General features: G+C 35.9%; 1 protein-coding gene across 2 annotated transcripts in view; it reads left to right on the top strand.

Moving 5' to 3' along the window:
• Nucleotides 1-17,686, top strand: part of kcnh1a (potassium voltage-gated channel, subfamily H (eag-related), member 1a) — a 61,144-nt gene that overhangs the window by 8,157 nt on the left and 35,301 nt on the right. For both annotated transcript variants that reach the window (XM_065288203.2, XM_065288202.2), the window contains 5 exons: nt 1,913-2,019; nt 2,275-2,403; nt 2,646-2,764; nt 5,140-5,532; nt 12,410-12,839. In XM_065288203.2, coding sequence (XP_065144275.1) covers nt 1,913-2,019; nt 2,275-2,403; nt 2,646-2,764; nt 5,140-5,532; nt 12,410-12,839 — 1,178 coding nt within the window. The remainder of the gene's footprint in view (nt 1-1,912; nt 2,020-2,274; nt 2,404-2,645; nt 2,765-5,139; nt 5,533-12,409; nt 12,840-17,686) is intronic.

Genomic DNA, 17,686 nt, shown 5'->3' with positions numbered 1-17,686 from the left:
CTGCGTGAGGTGAAGCCAGCGCAGAGTTCGAGCGGCCATCTTGGTATACCCAACCGGCAGAGGGCGTCATTGACTTCCATTCAAAATCATGATCAAAATGTACCCCCTTTACAGCGTATTAGTTACACAATATTAATTTTAGGATATGTGTACGTAAATTATTTGTTAGTTCTGGTGTTATTTGCAATGTTTATGTTTTAATCGGGCAGGATAATGGATTTATAAAAAACCGTTAGGGTGAGTGTGTCTGCCGCATTTGTTAATGACACGGGTATAAATAAAGTTTTTTTGACATTCAGCTACACGGTGACGGTCAGCGTTGTTTCTCTAAATAAGTTTAGGTAACTTGAAAGTTTAGATAACATAATTACAAAACTAGCAAATTATTACATGCACATACGGTGCAAAGCATGATTATTTATTTAGATTTCAGAATGAGCACGTTTATTGTCATAAATACTAAATATGCTGCGTATGTCTGCTGATCTGATACTGTAATAAAGATGAATATATAATAACTGATTAAAACGCAAAATGTACAACTTTCAGTAAATAACTATTTACATGCTTAGGACGTTTGTGTTGTAATAATAGGTATAGTTGTATAGGGAAACTTCACTTATAAAAACGAAGACGAGAAAGTGATGTTTTATCATTAAAATCTGATAACGTCCATTGATTTAACAGAACGTTTGGGTATACCAACATGGCGGCGCGGTAGCTTCACAAGTGTGACGTCATGCGCAATCCAGTCATTTATATAGATCAGTGATTTGAATCAAGAAACTTTAGTTTATTTCAATCAAGAATCTGTATCTCTAATCTGTATTTGAAATAAGAATCTGAATAAGGAATCTGAATCAAGAATCTACTGTATTTATATAATCGGAAATCTGCATCTGAATCAGGAATCTATATTTGAATCAGGAATCTGTATATGAATCAGGAATCTGTATTTGAATCAAGAATCCTTATTTGAATAAGGAATCTGTATCTAAATCAAGAATCTATTTATAAGATCAGAAATCTGTGTCAGGAATATGTATCTGAATCAGGAATCAGTATACTGTATGAATCAAGAATCTGTATATGAATCAGGAATCTGTATTTGAATCAAGCATCTTTATTTGAATTAGGAATTTTTATCTAAATCAAGAATCTATTTATATGATCAGAAATCTGTATCTGAATCAGGAATCAGTATACTGTATGAATCAAGAATCTGTATATAAATCAAGAATTTGTATATGAATCAGGAATCTGTATATGATTGAAGAATCAGTATCTGTTATACAGACCTGATGAAATACTGTGTGATTTTTGCCTAATTTCATTGTGTTGCTAAATGTCATACAGGGCAGTCTGTGTAGATGTTGAATTACTGATGTCAGTAGTAATGGGAAAAGTGCCTTTCTTCTTTACTATGTAGTTGATGAAAGCTTTGAGCCAGCAAGCTTCAAACTTTGGCTTTCTCCTGATTTGCCAAACACAAGACAAGCTCATTAGAGTCACATAACAGACACCTCGGAGAGAAACACATTTGTTGAACCTCTGTTGAACATTAGCATTTTATCTGCTCTCCATTACGCTTAACGTGTTTTCAGTAAACTTTTATTTGGCCATCATGATCCAGCAGAACCTGTAAATCATTTCCTTTTGATTAGACACTTAAGTACAATGACTCTCATGCTTTATTATGTGATGTATACCTTATCCATGGCCCCATCAATAATGCACAACTATGTTTTTATTGACATTAAACAAGAACTGTTATCCTTCCTATTATATTATTGAAGTAATATTTTAAACTGAACGAGAAAGTAGTGCATCTTTTACTCATCCACACGTTTTCCGAATGCCCAGAATGCTTCTGAATTTAATTTGGAACGTATCGATCTGTTTCCTCTCTCAGCTTTATGTACGGAGAGCTCACAGACAAAGACACGTGTGAGAAAGTACGGCTGACTTTCGAGAACTATGAGATGAACTCGTTCGAGATCTTGATGTACAAGAAAAACCGTAAGCACAACATCTGCACAAACAAACACAAACAGATGCACACAACACTGAGCTGTGAGTTTTGGGAGCAGGAACATGACAGTCCTGGTGCATAAATTTGTTATGTTAATATCTTCCTCCTGAATATGCATGAGCGTGTAAAACAGAAACAAGACAAACAGAGAAATAGGTTTTTCTGGGATGTCAGATTTACACACATTGACACATGGAGGTGCATACAGGTAGAGGATATTTAAATGTGTGTCTTTATTTCAGGAACACCGGTATGGTTTTTTGTAAAAATTGCACCTATACGGAACGAACAAGAGAAAGTTGTCCTTTTCCTGTGTACGTTTAGTGACATCACAGCATTCAAACAGCCAATCGAGGACGACTCTTCAAAAGGTACGACTTGTCCAGATGTATTATATATATATGATTTCATCTCACAACCTCTGTAGTTTACAAGCATTGAAATATGAATGTTTATTTTTTTATTATTGGTAAAGCACTGCTTTAGCAGAGCAAGGGTCATGGGTTCAGTCCCCAGGAACAAACATACTGATAAATAAACTGTCTATTGCATTTAAAATTGTTTTGGATAAAAACATCTGCCGAATTCCTAAATGTGTGTGATCTGTGTGCAGGTTGGGGAAAGTTTGCACGTTTGACCAGGGCTCTTACAAGCAGTAGAGGGGTCATACAGCAACTCCAGCCCACCGTACACAAGGGAGAAAATGTGCATAAACACTCACGCCTTGCAGAGGTACATCTGTGTGTGGGTGTGTGTGTTACACCTGTGAGTGACTCTGGTGTGTGTCAGCATCCCAGTCATGTCAAGATCAAACTAACACTAGGACAGCAATCATCTCATACTGAGTATTCCCACTACACACCATTACCTGCAGTGAGATTAATAAGATACAGTGTGTGTGTGAAGGGGGATGTTTCTAAATAGTTTTAATACAGGGTCTACAAATCAATTTGGGCGTAGGCCAAATTTTTAGAATTGAATCTTTATCTGAATCAGAAAATAAGGAAGCTGCATCTGAATGAGGAGTCTGTATTTAATTAAAGGATCTGTATCTCAGTCTCAATAAGGAATCTTTAAATGAATCAAGAATCTGCATTTGAATCAAGAATCTGTATCTGATTTAAGAATCTGTATTTGAATCAAGAAACTTTATTTAAATCAAAAATCTGAATCAGGAATCTGTATTTGAATCAAGAAACTTTATTTAAATCAAGAATCTGTATCTGTATCAGGAATCTATATCTGAATCAGGAATCTGTATTTGAATCAAGAATCCTTATTGGAATTAGGAATCTGTATAAAAAAGGAATCTGTATATGAATGAAGAATCAGTTGTTTTTATATAATCTGAAATCTCTATCTGTATTAGGAATCTGTATCTTTATCAGGAATCTATATCTGAATCAGGAATCTGTATCTAAAAAATGAATCTGTATATGAATGAAGAATCAGTTTTAAAATCAGAAATCTTTATCTGATTCAGGAAGCTGCATCTGAATAAGGAGTCTGTATCTGATTTAAGAATCTGAATATGAATCAAGAGTCTACTGTATTTATACTGTATAATCGGAAATCTGTATCTGTATTAGGAATCTGAATCTTTATCAGGAATTTATATCTGAATCAGGGATCGGTATATGAATCAGGAATCTGCATCTAATAAAGGAATCTGTATATGAATGAAAAATCGTTTATAAAATCAGAAATCTTTTTCTAAATCAGGAATCTGTATCTGAATAAGAAAGCTGCAACTGAATAAGGAGTCAGTATCTGATTTAAGAATCTGTATTTGAATCAAAAACTTTATTTGAATTAAGAATCTGAATATGAATCAAGACTCTACTGTATTTATATAATCGGAAATCTGTATCTGTATTAGGAATCTATAAGAATCAGGAATCTGTATCTAAAAAAGGAATCTGTATATGAATGAAGAATCAGTTTATAAAATCAGAAATCTTAATCTGAATCAGGAATCTGTATCTGATTTAAGAATCTGTATTTGAATCAAGAAACTTTATTTCAATCAAGAATCTGTATCTATAATCTGTATTTGAATTAAGAATCTGAATAAGGAATCTGAATCAAGAATCTACTGTATATAATCGGAAATCTGTATCTGAATCAGGAATCTATATCTGAATCAGGAATCTGTATATGAATCAGGAATCTGTATTTGAATCAAGAATCCTTATTTGAATAAGGAATCTGTATCTAAATCAAGAATCTATTTATATGATCAGAAATCTGTATCTGAATCAGGAATCAGTATACTGTATGAACCAAGAATCTGTATCTGAATCAGGAATCTGTATATGAATAAGGAATCTGTATTTGAATCAAGAATCCTTATTTGAATAAGGAATCTGTATCTTAATCAAGAATATATTTATATGATCAGAAATCTGTATCTGAATCAGGAATCAGTATACTGTATGAACCAAGAATCTGTATATGAATCAAGAATCTGTATATGAATCAGGAATCTTTATTTGAATCAAGAATCCTTATTTGAATAAGGAATCTGTATCTAAATCAAAATCTATTTATATGATCAGAAATCTGTATCTGAATCAGGAATCAGTATACTGTATGAACCAAGAATCTGTATATGAATCAAGAATCTGTATATGAATCAGGAATCTTTATTTGAATCAAGAATCCTTATTTGAATAAGGAATCTGTATCTAAATCAAGAATCTATTTATATGATCAGAAATCTGTATCTGGATCAGGAATCAGTATACTGTATGAACCAAGAATCTGTATATGAATCAGGAATCTGTATTTGAATCAAGAATCCTTATTTGAATAAGGAATCTGTATCTAAATCAATAATCTATTTATATGATCAGAAATCTGTATCTGAATCAGGAATCAGTATACTGTATGAATCAAGAATCTGTATATAAATCAAGAATCTGTATATGAATCAGGAATCTGTATCTGATTGAAGAATCGGTATCTGTTATACAGACCTGATGAAATACTGTGTGATTTTTATTTGCGGTAATCTCTCACTGAGTAGCATTACAGCAAAGACAGATCATTCCTCTCTTCTCACCATCAATCAGATCAGTTAAATGACTTTCCTCTCTCTCCCGCAGGTTCTTCAGCTGGGTTCGGATATCCTTCCTCAGTACAAACAAGAGACGCCCAAGACTCCCCCTCATATCATTCTGCACTATTGTGCCTTTAAGACGACCTGGGATTGGGTCATTCTTATTCTCACTTTTTACACGGCCATAATGGTTCCTTACAACGTCTCATTCAAGACGAAGCAGAACAACGTCACCTGGCTGGTTGTGGATAGCATTGTGGATGTGATCTTTCTTGTTGACATTGTGCTGAATTTTCACACGACCTTCGTGGGACCGGCCGGCGAAGTGATATCAGACCCCAAACTCATTCGCATGAACTACTTGAAAACCTGGTTTGTGATCGACCTGTTGTCCTGTTTGCCTTATGATGTCATCAACGCCTTTGAGAACGTGGATGAGGTCAGTGTCATTTACATTAACGTTTAGACTCATTTAGACTAATTTAGACTCAAGATTAATAACCCAAAATGACTCAGTTTTGACTGATAAAAAGAAAACTTTCAGTTCTCTAAAAAAAAGCAGTTGGACGTGTTACAGAGTATTTCTGTGCCAAATGCACTTTGCCAGGGTTCGTACAAGTTTCAGAAGGTTTTTTTTCGATTATGGGTCCAGCTGACGTTTCAGGGGTAAGCCATACGTATCACTTGTTTTTATGGGCACGTCCCTCGGAAAAGCACGCCCACATGTCAATCAGCGGGAGAGCGAGAACCGAGACGCTAAGTTACAGGCATCACTTCACGCGACAGCTTTGATTTATATTAGGGCTGTCAAAAGATTAATCGCGATTAATCGCATCCAAAATAAAAGTTTGTGCTTACATAACATATGTGTGTGTACTGTGTATAATTATTATTTATATATAAAAACACACCCAATCATGTATATATTTAAGAATTTTTTTTTATATTTATATATAAAATATTTATATTTATATATAATATAAATTATAGAAATGTATATACAGTATTTAAATGCAAATATTTCTTAAATATATACATGAATGTGTGTGTGTGTATTTATATATACATAATATTTATACACAGTACACACACATATGCTATGTAAACACAAACTTTTATGTTGGATGCGATTAATCGCGATTAATCTTTTGACAGCCCTAATTTATATCAAACTTCAAACTCAACAATGGCACGAAAGAAGAAGTGTCTTTTGGATGTAAGGAGAAGAAAGTTTGTTTATCCGGGGTAGCAGTGGAGTTTTGCGTTTGTTTAATGCTGGATTTTATTGAAAAGTCCCAACCGGGTCATGAGTTGCATGCGGTAAGTAAGACTTCTTTGTTATGTTGGAAATAGGCGCGTAAGTGCGTATTATATAAACGACACGAACATGTAGTGAATCATTAGTTATCCAGTCAGTGTTGTATAAAGTGTTGACTCGTGACTCGCTCCTCCCGCAGCTCGTAACTCCTCCTACCAAATTTTTCTGTACGTTATCGGAAAGACTCGATAAAGCTAATTTGTCTTTTATAAATTTGATAAAACTAAAGACTCTTTGGAGATATGAAGGATGTAATACTACTCTATAGGTTAACATCTGATGCGCAGAAACAGTGTGTGTTATGGACGCTTTAAACTATGGTTGCTTAAAGTTGGGGTTCAATTGGGGTTTGGGTTAAGATGCCATTTTATTTAACAAGAAGTTTTTCTTACCCCAAAACCCAAGCGACAATAAAAAACAAAACATTAAACCAAAACATTAAACGACACAAAAAGATATATTACATGAATGGGAAGGACTGGCATATTATATGCATGCAAAATTGGAATTTGCCGTATGTATTTTGCACGACTATTTACACTGCGTTCTATTTATATGCATTTCATAAGAATGGACTGGAATGTAGCATCTATGTATATATGTATCTATGTTCCATGGTGCGAAAGAGTGGAGGCGGGGACTAATTTGCATATTCATAGATCGCACATACTAAATGAGGCAAGCGTGTAGAGTAACATTCAAGCACGAAGGATGGATGGACTTTATTGTGTTTCAAATCAAAAGCACCATTTACTACGAGTATAAAGCTTGAAACAGCCAGGGAATTTTCTAATATAAGATCATATAATTTCTAATTCTAATATAATATAATAACTCCAATTGTGTTTGTCAATCATATAATCAATCATATACATGGCGTGAGGATGAGTAAATCATGGATCCCGTTAAACTATCCCTTTAAGCATGTGGAGCTGTAAAATATATGTAAATTTTATACTCAAATAATCTATATTTTTATAATTTCGATGAGAAATGTTTAATATTGAAATCTTCAATAATATTGACTATTGATTGAGCTCAGTGTTTGGCATTGCTGAGATCTCTTCTTAAAATGGAGACATTTGTGAGTTTTTTTTAGAAAAAAATTACCAGGAGACCGAAGCCAAAGTTTTCATAAGTGCCCCATTTCATCACATTGATGTCTAAGAGAAACAATTGATATATTAAAGAGATCTTTAATATATGTATTAAATGTGAGCGTAGCTTGACAAGTGCTGGTATAACACGCATGCAGCATTAAACTCATTGTTTGTCTGAGTGCTCTGTGTGCCTGATAGTATTCAAGCTTGTAATGGAGCAAATCTCGGGTGCTAATTAATATCGATTGGGTAGCGTGAGAGCGTATCGCACGCGCACCCCTTCATTGATCTGAGGCTAAGGGTTTGTTTCCATGCTATCATATTCTCACTTTTTATTTTCATTTAAGTGAAAGATCATTGCCTCGTTCTCTTTGATTTTGTCCGTGTCTCTCTTGAAACGGGGAAGTGCAGTGTCGTCGGGCACTGAATCAATGGTGCGTGCCTCTCTTTGTGCCGGTGTGGGCTGCCGTGCTAAAGCTTTTTTCCGGATCAATCTCTGAGCGTATAACGATTTAAACTGAACCGTCTGCATTTAATTGAACTCACAATCAATTTCCGTCACCGCACACAGGATCTCTTTGCTTCCCGGCGCACCTGCATTCCTCAGCATTCAACATTTATTTGCGCCTGAAAAGGTGAAATAGGTTTTTTTAGGCTGGAATGCACTGCAACAACATTAACACACACACACACGGATTCACGTGAATGCAACTCGAGTTACAAATGAATATGATCCCAGCACACTCACTCTCACTAACACACACGTTCAGGATTGCAACTTTTATCTTCACCCCTGGGCATATGGTTACAGTGGTCCTGTCAGCACCAGTTTAGCATCATCAGCTACATCAAGCTCATCAGATCCGTCTGCGCACGGCGCGCAGGCTTTGAGCAGCCCAAACCGCAGAGCACCACCATAAATAACAGCATCCTCGGAGAATTACGCAACTCGACGTGAATAAGATCCCGAGGTGATGCCGTTCTGATGGAGAGTAATGCGCACTGTCTGGTGTCTGCTTACCCTTTGATTTGTGTCGAAACACTGGAGGAAACGGCCGAATTAAAGTTCACGGCGAGGTGAACCCTAACAAACAGACACGTTAGATTCTTTACATTAGGAAATGGAGTCAGAATTTGAAACAAATCACAGGGATCTGTTGAATATCAGGCCAGGATTGTTTATCTGGGCAATGTATTTTTTGGGAATAAAGCTATCCACATGGGGAAAGACACAAAAGTGGATGGATTTAAATTTGCATGCTTGCGAGATTGAAATTACAATACATCATGTTGTTTTCAAGTAAATGTAGTTATAATACAATGGATGCATTGGGCAAATTCATTTTAGTGAAAGGCATTTTAGTGCTTAAGCATTAGGTGTGTAGGCTATTTGATGATTTATGTTTGTGTTTCAGTGCCACAGAAAAGACACTCTCCAAATAGCTTCCTTTTTTTATTAAACACGTTTTTAGCAGTTTATGTTTTACAAGTTTTGTCAATTTAGCAGATCAATCACAGAAAAAGAAGTTCTGACAGCGAAGTAAAATCCAGATGGGACATTTAACAAAAGTACACTCATTTTCCATACAAACTCTACATGTGCACTGCCATGAAACATGGGGACCATGTAGCTGTCACTGGGGCACTTTTCAAAAAGTCAACTTTGCGCCTTGCTGCGTTCACATCAGAGGTGTCAAGCGCGAGTTATTTCAATATTAAGAGGTTTTGCGGCGCAAATGAGGCATTTATTGTGGCGCGGTAGACACGATTCTGCCTCATTCGCACGTCTAGTTAACGCGGATGGGGCAAATTGAGTGTTGCCGTGGCAAACGTGCGAGTTAAAAAATTTGAACTTTGGCAAAAAAAACGCACTGTGATAACCAATCAGGAACTTGCTCTAGTAGTGACTTGATTACAGGAAGCGAGCAAAGTCGCAGAAGCCCCTCCCATGACGCAAATTTCCGCGTGAATGTCTCAATGACTAGAATTTCACGCACGGCTTTCATGCGAGAATAAAGCGAGTACACTCAAAATGTTCTAGCATCCAACTAAGCCCGGTAGACGCGAATTTGACAACATTAGAGTTCATATCAGTACCTCATAGCAAAAAACAGACGTTTTTTTTTCGGTAGGGATACAAAATATACACCATACTCACCGTTACATTTATGCATTTGGCTTTACAAAGGTTATATCACTATGCATTTTCTCTTGTGATCGATCTAATGACCTTTGTGGTGCAAACATAATGCTTTACCAGTTGAGCTACAGGAACATGTGTTATCACAACTGTTACTCATGCATGCAATTTAATTTAAGCTTTAAGTGACCCCTTGGTGTATTTCAGTATTGGCTCCAGTAAATGCCGCATTATCATAGCATGTTTGAAGTGATTACATTCCGATATTTTCCTTCATGTGTCACAGATCATATATGACCCATGAACGTGTAATCAGGAAAAAAGCGTATAGGTTTCATATGTGGAAATAAATCGGATATGAATCGGATACATGCATTCGCGTCCGCAATGTAAGTGGACAGATTGGATATTCCCATATCAAAGCGCGTAATGCGTCATTGAAAATGTGATGCTGAAAAATGTCGTCAACATTACTCTTTTTAAAAGGTCGTCAAAAAAGCAGATACAGGCCCAAGATCTGCAGTGTAAATACAGCCAAAGTGAATTATTAAGATACAGCCAAGATTTCTTTTTCTCAAACAACCGGACCAGATCTCTTTTAACACACACACATCTCTAACGTTATCTGGTACAGGTAAATTTTGGCCTACGGGATCCATGCGGGTTTTAAAAAAAATTATCTACATCCTCATCAGGTGGTTCATTTTAAAACTTTAGTTTACATAATGATCTTTTTTGTTACGCTCCTATGATTTCTCAGAAACCTCTGTCATAATATTGCGTCATCTTAACATGTCTGATTATTAATGTCTGCGACCACTGTTATGTCACTTCCGGCTCTGCTTTTTCGCTTTGCTACAAATCTCCCTGGATTTTATTTTCTCTTCTTCATTCCTATCTTTTTGCATGTCTCTTCCACTGCCTGTGTTTGTTGGGGGGAATGAAGAACTGGAACCATCGAGCTGTCACTCAAGTAGGCCTTTCATCTCAAAACCCTCCCTTTGATTGATACGCTCCCTCGAGGGCTCGATCAGACTTTGATGTATATCTCATACACCATTATGTATCATGTTTTTAATGAGATGTACTGCAGAATTAGTTTTTCTTTGACATTTAGACATTAATTTGTTGTGTGTTAGTGTATGGTGTGTGTTAGTGTGTGTTCATTGGTCGGTATGCAAGCGTTTTCGTATAAAAATTCAAAAACACTCCTGATTTACTTTGGTATAGGCGGCAGGTCAAATATAGTATAGTAGAGTATCCAAAACTTCTTGTTATTGTTAATACAGCACAGCTACTGTAAAAAGTCTTTCATTTTCCAGTTGAACAATGTCACCCATACACTGTAAAAAATATTTGGCTATAACCAAAAATTTCGAAATGTAATTTAAAGGTGGGGTGCACGATCTCTAAAAGCCAATGTTGACATTTGAAATCACCTAAACAAACACGCCCCTACACAAATAGAATCTAGACCTTCTTTTGATAGACACATATGCAACCCAGGCAACGATGTCTGTTAGCTACAAGTGTGTTTTGGTGCTCGGCCCGACTTCCTGTTTCTCAAAAAAGCGTGCACCCCGCCTTTAATTTTTAAAAATATTTTTACTTTAACCTACCAAAAAAAGATTTTAACTTATTAAGTTACAACAACTCACCACTGATCAAAATTGTTAAAATAGTAAGTTAAAATTACCTTTAAAGCCAATTAAATTGTACTTAATCATTTAGGGTAGCAATATTTTTTAACAGTGTACATGTCAGAAAAAAATTAACCCTTTAAAAAGGTCCTAATATATTCTATTTAGATTCCAATATGTACACATTTGGTACCAATATGTACCTTTGAGGTCCTAATAAAAACTATTTAGGTGCAAAGTTCTGCTTTTAAAAAGGGTCCCACCCCAGTCACCGTTGTAGAGACCTTTTTTTTTGGTGACAGTGTAATTATTTTATTATTTTATTTTATTGGAGCACTTTAAAACAAACAAAAAATGTCCAATGTTAAATATTAAACACTGAAATGATAAAAATGCATTGTTGATGTGATAGTTGTGTTTACTTTCCCCATTGCAAGTCCCTATTATTTACCTGTAAAGTGTACATTGATGTCATTTTCTGTACATAGTTTGTATAGTTCAGAAAAGCTGCTTTATTTGTTAAGTCTGTGTGTGTGTGTGTGTGTGTGTTCTTATAGTAGTATAACATGATATCATTATAACTAGTAATTATTAATACTGGTTTATTCTGATATTTTTATGGTTGCATATTAACGAATACATTTATTCATTTAGCAGACGCTTTTAAAAATTGAGGGAACATTTTGCTTTAAGAGCAGAAAGACAAAGAGGTCTCCATATACAAATATCTATAATACACTACACCAAAAACATACTTGGCATTACAAAAAAAACCCATTCAGTTTGGTCGTTGTTTGAATATTTCCCAGCGTATTTGTTCAGATCTGAGGAGCTCTTTGTTCTGGCTGCTCAGGAGTTGTTTCAGCGCTCTATATTGTTGATTTCAGAGGACCGGCTTGGCAGACGCCTATGCATATTTATAAATGCAGAGAATCTGTGCTAGGGGAAACAATGCACTTTATTTAGAATCAAGAAAACACTTTGTCACTGAGAAAAAGTGCTTGTCTGTAGTTATATAAATAGACATACAGACCACTTTGCAAACCATATCAGCACATAAAAGCGGTATCATATCGTATGTTTAACTCTCTCGTTCTCTCTCTCTCTCTGTTCCTTAGGGTATCAGCAGTTTATTTAGTTCATTGAAGGTGGTCCGACTGTTGCGTCTGGGCCGGGTGGCTCGTAAACTAGATCACTACATTGAATATGGAGCGGCTGTCTTGGTTCTCCTGGTTTGTGTGTTCGGACTGGCCGCCCATTGGCTGGCCTGCATATGGTACAGCATTGGAGACTATGAGGTCATCGATGAGGATAATAACAAGGTACGAAAGGACAGTTGGCTTTATATGCTGGGCGAGAGCGTCGGGTCGCCCTACCGGTTTAACACCACCGGGACAGGAAGATGGGAAGGTGGACCCACCAAGAATTCGGTCTACATCACGTCTCTATACTTCACCATGACCAGTCTGACCAGTATCGGCTTTGGAAACATTGCTCCCACCACAGATGGAGAGAAGATCTTCGCAGTGGCCATGATGATGATTGGGTGTAAGTTGAAAATCTTTTTTATCGCAAATTTAGCCTGGATTTATCCCATTAAAATACATATGGAAAAATCAGACCAATAAGTGGATTTGTCCTTGGAAAGGTTATTTCTTGAATGGATGACACTGTCATCATTAAACCTTTTTGTGTTTGATTTATGGACTCGTTCATTACTTTAAAAGGGGAATATTTTATGGTTACAGGGTTGACGTGTAACCTTGAGAGATGCAGGTTTTTAATTTGAAGTTACAAACAGAGAGAATACAGACCCAGAGACGGGCCAGGCCAAGAAAAAAATAGTCTATCCTTCTTTTACTTGGTAGCAAACCGTGATTTTGAGGAAAAAGACACTTGGGAGAAGTGGTGAAGTGTTGACTTTAAAGATGATGCCTACAGGGTCATCTACACATGACTCTGTCATTGAGCTGTGACTCACTACTCAAATGAGGAAAATGAGTCTGTGATGAGAGAGAGAAGCAGTGTTTCCATTATATGTGCTATTAGACATGACCAGCTGCCGGCACTGCGTTATTTATATGATGAAGAGTCCCTCACGAGATGCTTATTAACAGAGCAAACATACAGAGCTGCAGTGTTTAGCTTTACAAATGTTTTTCTCGAGCAAACCGTCACTTGAAAACTTCACATTCTGTACTTTCAGTTCCACAGGATGATGATTAAGTCGAGTCAAGTCACATTTAATTACATAGCACTTTTTTAAAGCTGTTTATTGCTTCAAAGCAGCTTAACAGGAAAGATGGTATATATACACTGAAAAAAAAGATTCATTAAATTAAAAAAAAAATTTTTAAGGACAGTAAGTAGGGTTTTATTAATCAAAATCAATGTCTTTATTCATAAATATGTCCTCGTTGGTGTCAAATGACCAGTGATCTGACTTTTCTTTGTAAGCTTTGAATTTCTTCTCTTTACTTACATTGAACGGGTCCAAGGAGGCTTCCATGTCGTTCTGCCGTATTGATAAACTATAATAGCAGAGAGGGACAAAAAGCAATAGCCTACCAACGTATTTCCACAACGCGTTTTCATTCAGAACACGTGAACTAGCTGAAACTGACAAGGTGATCTCCATAAGTGATTACATAACGGCTATCGTAGTTGCAAAACACGCATTTGGAAAAGCGAGGCGCTAGAGTGCACTATTCGTTTGAATGCAAAATACAATTTCACCACTAGATGGGGGAAAATCCTACTTTTTGTCCCTTTAAGGTAAGTGGTCGCAATCAATTTATTTAGGCTACATTAAACAAAAAATATAGAATTTAAAATACAAACAAAACAAAAAACTTTTATTTAAATGTAGCTTAAATAAATTGATTGCAACCGCTCACCTTAAATTGAATGAATAATTTTTTTTAGTGTATGGTATATATGGTATATTTTGAGATTTTATTTATTATGACTCAACTTGTATACTTAAATGTTCTGATTTCAATATTTGGCTTGATGGCTACATCTGGTGGAAATTTTGTGCCCACTCAGAAATCCCCTTACTAATAAAATGCAGATGTGTCAGATACTTATTTTTCCCGCTGTATATGTGCACTACCTGTATAGGTTTTGAAAAGCATCTTAATTTAGCCACACAAGTGACGAAACTGTGTCTCGCAGCTCACATGCCACATTTACAGTAATGCCTCATGTTTTATGCTCGTTTTACAAAACTGTCAGCGATACAGGGCGTTCTTTTCCCTAACGCTTCAAACTGATATGAATTTGTAGGCTTTTATCTGCTAAGAGCATTTCATATTTCTAAAAGCCGGCAATGTTTCGTCATGTTTATGGAGACGGTTCAAATGAGCAACGAATATAAACACTTGATTGAAGCACTGGTTGCATCATACTCAAGGGCTTTGTTGTACAGTCGAGCCGAGTTGAGGACGAAATGAGTCGCTGAAACAAAAAAAATAAAAGAAATAAGTGCAGGGACTGATTTCATGGGTTGCTCAGGGAACAGGGCTGGCAGCAGGTGCTGGAATGCCTGTACTGTTGCCGTGGCAACCGATAGCTTGGGGCACAAGTTTAACAGCTGATAGAAAAATGCTAATCCGATCCCGACAGGTAGAGAGACACACGATCACAGACGTACACACCAAGGTTTGTATCTTTTATCACATTTGCGGTACATACGGTAGTGTTTATATTATAAGCACTGATGTACACGTGCAGGTTTATGTGCGAGACATCCTTTGAGTCAGGAACAAACATGAAACAGCTTTCATCTTTTCTTCTGTTGAAGTTTTTGACAGCTAATGACTTCATACATATTATAGTAGATATGTGTATGTGAGTCACACATATACATCAACGCTGAAATACTTTTCATCTACGTGTTTCGTTCGCATTTGATCGATTGCTTGCTTTTACATTTGTTTTCTGTGTAAGCCATTAATGCCTGTTTTTTCCTAGAGATACAGAGGCAGATGCTTTTATCCAAAGTTACTTATAGTGCATTACAATGTATACATTTATCAGTACACATGGCATTTGCCCTGTTAACACGTTGCCCTACTGGTTGAGCTACACAGTGGTTCTCAAACTTTTCGGCGTGCGCCCCCTTTGCATCTCCCCAAAAAATTTCATTACATAAAACAATTACAAACTTGAATTTGTAAATTCAATTTGAATAAAAAAAAACATAATAATTTATACAATTTAGTGCTGTTAGTTAGCAGCCTTTTCTGATGTTTAATTGCACAGATTTATGATTTATCAATTAATGTATTTTAAAAATGTTATAAAACCGGGGCCTGCCGGGCACCATCTTGCACCCGCCCAAGCGTAGCCAAGCCCCCTGGACCACTGAGCTACTGGAACAATTTTGGACAAAACAAGGTGTTTTTGCTTGAATATTTGTCTAACATATGATCACAATGCATTTTAAGTGTGCATTGTAAAATTTGAGGTTGCCAGATATTTTCCGAGTAAACATTGAGTAGTCGCATCATGAATTAAACATCGGCGCATGACACATCGTCCAGCAGGTTGTCAAAGTCTCCGCCTGAGGTTGTCTTGTATGTAAGTTGTTATATAAACATGTATGGTAATGCAAAACATACATATTTTGAATATTGGTAGGCCTTGGGCAATATAGTTGCCGGCGGGTTCAAATTAGTTAATTTGGTCAAGAGTACTGCTAGGATTTAATCTGACAGGCAGCAAATATAATATTTTGTGGCACATCTGACTCAAATCTGTTTAATTTATTTTTAGTCTGAACAGCACATGAAATGTTATGTTTGTAAACTTGATCTAAACCATATTTGTGTCAGATTTTTGTAACGATCTCAAGATTTTCTGTCAAAATGGAATATGATGCAACTTCATGCAGAGTGTTTTATGTTTTTTTATTGATTTGCATGTAATTGCATCAAAACAGGTTTCTATAATAAGCAGAATTTTGATAGAAATCCACTATAGTCACAGCATGTACAAATAACAAGGTCATATGAGACACAGACATCTTTTAACCGTATACATACTGGGAACTATATTTTCAGAAGGCGAAGCACTGCTACTTGGGCAGTGCTTCGTGTACAAATAAAGTACACACTGTGTACTTTATTTGTACACGGTGTGACTATACAAATCACAACATATAAATAGGAAAATGATGGTGTTATTTTGTCACTTATTGGGAGCAGGATGCTAGCTGGAGCCATTCACTTGAAGTCTTTGTGCTAAGCTAGGCTAGCGGTGGGTGCGTTAGACAGAGTTAAGGCACACATTGCGATGAAAAGGGTATGTATGGACTCATCTTACTCTGGGGGATACGGTGAATAAGCTAAAGTACCAAAAAGTCTTTGTGTTCCTTTAAAACTGAGGTGTTAAACTAATTTTAGGTTGAGGGCCGGATGGTAAATAACGTCACCATGTGAGGGCTAGATAACTTTGTGTGAAAACTACATTTCTAAAATCCTCTTTTACATCTGTAAAATCCACTGATCTATAGATCCCACTGGTCTTAAGTTGAAAAGCATAAAAGGGTTTTTATTTCATTTTTAATAATAAATCATCATGCGGCCCGGATTGGACACCTTTGTGGGCTTTATTTGCCCTGCGGGCCATATGTTTGACACCCCTACTATACACTCTCTACGCTGTCCAAACATTGTCATTTTGCAAGTGATGAAATCAGATGTGTTCGTTCAGAAAGTGAAGTGGATATCTGGTGTACATCAGAGAAATTCCAAAATGCTTAACCGCGATTAATCTATAGCAGAATAACCGTTTTTGTTTACATCATATATGTGTGTAAACTGTATATAATTAATATGTATAAATATGCACACATGCATGTATAATTAAAAAAATATATATATATTTATAAAGTATATATATATATATATATATATATATATATATATATATATATATATATATATATATATATATATATATATATATATATATATATATATATATAATAAATTATACATAAATATACAAATGTATGTAAACATATCTTAAATATATACATGCATGTGTGTGCATTTATTTATACAAAGTTATTATACACAGTTCACACACACACATATGATGTAAACAAAAACTTTTACTCTGCTATAGATTAATCACGATTAATCGTTAAGCATCCCTATCTCTTATACGGCAAACTGTGTGATTTTTTTCCCCACTGCACATATATATTATAACATCTCATTGGAGCATTGAGAGAACATAATTCACAAAGACATTTTATATGAATATTCTATACTCAAACCAAGAGCTTCCAGTCAGATGTGTATCAGTCAGACTTTCAACTAATGAAACATTTCAATCTGAATTGAGATCTGTCCTTTATTGCATTAACCTGTTTTCCAGTAGAT

This window comes from Paramisgurnus dabryanus, chromosome 17, assembly GCF_030506205.2.
Source record: "Paramisgurnus dabryanus chromosome 17, PD_genome_1.1, whole genome shotgun sequence".
Lineage (NCBI taxonomy): Eukaryota > Metazoa > Chordata > Actinopteri > Cypriniformes > Cobitidae > Paramisgurnus > Paramisgurnus dabryanus.
Note: the sequence above shows the minus strand (reverse complement) of the source record. Positions and strands in the feature narration are given on the sequence as shown.